The sequence below is a fragment of the Cebus imitator genome, unplaced genomic scaffold, assembly GCF_001604975.1.
Source record: "Cebus imitator isolate Cc_AM_T3 unplaced genomic scaffold, Cebus_imitator-1.0 Scaffold2322, whole genome shotgun sequence".
In the NCBI taxonomy this organism is placed as follows: domain Eukaryota; kingdom Metazoa; phylum Chordata; class Mammalia; order Primates; family Cebidae; genus Cebus; species Cebus imitator.
Window position 1 is genome coordinate 40 of NW_016109637.1, and position 4,437 is coordinate 4,476.

General features: G+C 63.4%; 1 protein-coding gene across 1 annotated transcript; it reads left to right on the forward strand.

The window, feature by feature from the left end:
- Positions 1-791: 791 nt before the first annotated feature.
- Positions 792-2,548, forward strand: LOC108299142 (transmembrane protein 255B-like; the record flags this gene model as incomplete). The annotated part of the gene is made up of 2 exons (XM_017521509.2): positions 792-962; positions 2,405-2,548. Coding segments are annotated over 2 exons (315 nt in total), but the record flags the coding sequence as incomplete, so codon positions are not given.
- Between the last annotated feature and the right edge of the window lie 1,889 nt (positions 2,549-4,437).

Below are 4,437 nucleotides of genomic sequence, written 5' to 3' on the forward strand. Positions count from 1 at the left end.
GCCTGCAGGGGTGAGACCCCCACACGGTGGCTGCAGGGATGAGGCCCCCACGAGGTACCTGCAGGGGTGAGACCCCCACACACGGTGGCTGCAGGGATGAGACCACCACACGGTGGCTGCAGGGATGAGACCCCCACGAGGTGCCTGCAGGGGTGAGACCCCCACACATGGTGCCTGCAGGGGTGAGACCCCCACACGGTGTCTGCAGGGCCAGACCCTACAAGGCGACTGCAGGGGTGAGACCCCAGCTTCCCCTCCCAACATCACCCCCACAGCCCTGCACCCACATCATCTCCTTTGCTCCTAGATGTTTATGTGAGGAAAGGAAATTGTGTACATTTCACAGCTAAGAAGACAGAGGCTCTGGAGGTAGATCTGCCCTAGAGGACACAGCCCGTGTGTTGGGCAAGAGTTTAAACCTGGCCCAGCCTCTGGGCCCCATCTCAGGACAGGGGCTCGTGACCCTGACGGCCTTCCATCCTGCTGTGAAGACAGAGGTGGCTCAGCTGGGGCCCAGACACCCGTCCTGTGGGCCATCGAGCAGAGGATGGGCTACCGGCCCGGTTGCCGCTCTTTGCCCACTGTGGGCCGCAGGTGGGGGCCTCACGGACCAATCCCATCACACATAGGTTTGTCCCCCAGAGCAGCGCAGGGACAGGTATTCACTAGGCTCCAGCCTTGACTTCCTCCCCCGGCCCTGCAGGGCTCAGTCGAGAGGTCACCCGGCCACAAGTATAACTTGTGGCGGTCACTTGCTCGAGTGGTGACGCTGTGGGGACGCTGTGGTGCCTTCTCTTTGCAGCGCAGAGCCCTCACCTGCCTACTACGAGTTCGTCGGTGTCCGCAGCTGCCAGGACGTCCTGCACCTGTACCGCCTGCTCTGGGCCTCTGCGGTCCTGAACATCCTGGGCCTGTTCCTGGGCATCATCACCGCCGCTGTCCTGGGGGCCTTCAAGGACATGGTGAGGCCTCTTGGTGTGACCCCTGCTGCTCGCCAGGGGCCAGGGCTCTGGGCCCGTCTCCCAGGGTGGGCTGGGGGGTCCCTGGCCCTCACTTTACAGATGGGCCGCTGAGGCCTGTGTGTCTGCCAGTGGAGCAGGGTGTCAGGGCGACAGTGGGTGCATACCAGCTCACCACGGGCCCGTCCTGTCCCACAAAAATCACCTGATTTAATCCTTGCCTCTCCACTAAGGTGGGCACAACCCGTCCCCAAGAAACAAAGTTTAGCTTCCAAGAGGGAGGCCCAGCCCTCCTGCCCTAAATTCCTGTCTAGCAGCTGCCTGGGGCTTCAGATGCGCAGGTCCAGGGTGGGGCTGAAGCCAGTGTCTTCACAAACCCTAGAGGCAAGACCCACACAGCCTGGGCAGGAGGAGGGAGGAACAGGGCCCCTCACAGGAGCTGGGCTGGATCCGTCCTTGAGAGGCCGGCCCTTGCCTAGGAAACCACAGGGACATCGCTGGCCTGGGCCCACCGCCCTCTTCCTTCTCCCTCCTCTGCCCTCCCCTGGCACCCATTTCAAATGAGATGTTCTTGTGGCATCCTGCCAGCAAATCCCAACCCCCGAGCCTGCAGAGAAGCTGTGAGGGGGGCAGCCAGGCGTGAGGGAGCCCGAGGCCCCAGAACATGCAAACGGCAGGCCAGGGATGAGGGGCACCCCTCTTGCACCCACGCAAGGAGCCTGGGCAGCAGCAGGCAGACGAAGGTCCTGCAGGCCAGACCCTGCCCAGCGAGGCAGCAAACACTCCCGAGCAGCCTCTCCACGCCCCAGCCATCCCAGAGGCTGTCCATTACTAGGAAGTAACTCGGCCTGGAGCCCTCCTGCGATCTGCTCCTCAGCCTTTTCTTTGCTTAGCACTTTCCCGCTTCCAGACAAAACTGGCGAAGCTGAGTGACCCTGGCATCCTGAGGTCCAGCCCTCTGGCTCCTGCCCCAGTGGTCCCCCCAGGCCTCACCTTGGGCCCCAGATTCCTGCACACCAACACAAGACAGGTGCCCTCCCAGGGGTCCTTGCTCTGCAGTGACAGCAGGGAGTGGCAGTCTGGGGTCGGGAAGGGTCTGCTGGGGTCACGCAGTCTCCTGGCAAAGGCTTCTGCCCAACGGCTCAGCCTTTCCTCTCACTGGCTGTCCTAGGAGGAACCACAGCCAGATTGTAGACAGGACACAGAAATGCGTGTCTGGTGCAGGTGCCACGCTCGCCTCCCACGCTGGGGTGTCCAGGCTGGAGCTGACCTTGCCTGAGCGTAACTCAGCCTGAGTGTAACTCAGCCTGAGTGTAAACGCACGCCGGGGTGCGGTCAGCTCCAGCCTGAGAGTCGGGGGTCAGGGGTGCTGGGCTTTCTAGGAAGGCTGCACAGCCCCTCCTTCCATGGGGGGTGCATGCTGACCTCCCGTCTCTCCGCAGCAGGTGCCTCTGTCCCAGATGGCCTATGGCCCTGGAGTTCCTCCGCAGACCCTCTACAACCCTGCCCAGCAGATTCTGGCCTTCGCAGGCTTCCGCCCGACGCCCGAGGCCGTCCCAACCTGCTCATCCTACCCTCTGCCCCTTCAGGTAGGGCCAGCGTCGCCTGCTGGAGTTGCACGTGCTGGTGGCAGGCAGTGGGGTGGACGGCACGGGGCTGGGGTCGGAGAGGAGGAGGCCCTGCAGCTGCCTCGCCCTCTGGTTTAGGGGACAGGAGGTGGGGGGGCGGTGACAATCCTGCCGTTGGGGCGCCAGCCCACCACAGGTACGGCTGGGGACTGCGCCAGGTGTCCCTGGGGAGCCGCCACCATGCTCTGCCGGCACGCGGCTCTTCTGACCCTGGGACTGGCCTGCGTAGGCCTGGGCGGCTCCCCGTTGTAGAGGTGGAGGCTCCGGCATCTGCCTGCTGGTGGATGTCCTGTGGGCACAAACAGGCTATTTAGGGGGAGCCATATGGATTTGCCAAAACCCAACCCCATTTTACCTGCAGACGTGGAGATGTCATAGGGTTGGTGAGCGGGACAGTGGCCTCTGACTCCCGCCATAGGGGGTGGTGAATGGGAACGGGAAAGTAGCCTTTATCTGCTGGAGGGTAGGGGGGTGAGCGGGACCGCGGCGTCTGCCTGTGGGGGGGGAGGGTGAGCGGGACCGCGGCCTCTGCCTGCCTGTCCCATTTCCATTGCTGGCACAACCGCCTTCTGTGTCAGGAAGCTCTGTCCCATGGCCACGGGTGAAACAGACCCCGATAATCCGGCATCACTACAGGGACTGTGCCGAGTTTCTTACATTGGCGCTGCAGGCATTCAGGGCCAGGCACCGCTGTGCTGGGCACCCTGGATGATGGGGGCACTGGGTGGCCCTGGCCTCTGCCTGCAGCATGCAGGAGTCCCCAGGTGCGACAACCCAACCGTGTCCCCCAGACAGGCCCCGAGTCCCCTGGGGGACACAGCTGAGAACCCCTGGTCCTCACACACCTGGGCTTCCTTTCTGGGTGGGAGGTGCTGCCCCCACCATGTTCCCACTGACTGGCAGGTCCTTTTGTGTGCATTCCCGGCAGCAGCGTCTGCACAGAGATCTGTGTCCAGCCCAGCCCGAGGAAGCTGCAGATTAGAGCACGCACCATGATGTGTTTCAGTGCGGGGCAAGGCAGGGTGACTGTGAGGGTCATGAGTTTTGAAGTCACACGTGACACAGGTCTTCAGACGTTCCGCAAGGATTCCTGCTCCTGACACGTGACGTTGAAGGAAGAGGCCGTCCTTAGAGTGACATCCGGGGGAGGACTGTGCACAGCCCCCCATCATGTCCAGGACACAGAGGGCTCAGGTTTGAGTGGGGCGCAAGAGCCATGACCTTCTTAGCTAACCCTGGGGACCTGCACCAGGGTGGGAGCAGGACCTGGCACGCATGGAGCTGGGGCTGCTGGGTTCCCTCACGCCCAGGGCCTATGGTGCTGCTGGAGTCCCTGGCGTCCAGGGCCTGCTGGGGTGGCCACCTTCAGTCCTGCCTGGGACACAGCAGCTGTTGGGCTCAGTGGAGACGACCACCTGACGCCATCTCCCTGTGGAGGGAACCCTTCACTCCAGGCCTGTTTCCTCTCTCACTTTTTGAATATAAAGCTGGGGCCCTGCCCTGGGAACGCAAGTCCCCTGGGGGAGGTCTGGCCTGGAAGCATCTTCCATTTCTGTCACATGGGAAGATGTCCCAGTGTCAGCAGATGGCGGGAGCTTTTGCCAGTGACCCCCGTGGGCAGGCACGTCCAGGTGGTGCACAGGCAGATTCCTCCTCCTGCTAAGCCTCCTGCCCCTGCCCCAGGAGGAGGAGGCTGCAGGGGCAGGAGGAGGAGGCTCACAGGGGCAGGAGGAGGTGGCCCCCAGGAGCAGGAAGAGGAGGCCCCAGGGGCAGGAGGAAGAGGCCCCCAGGGGAAGGAGGAGGCGGCCCTCAGGGGCAGGAGGAGGAGACCCCAGGGGCAGGAGGAGGAG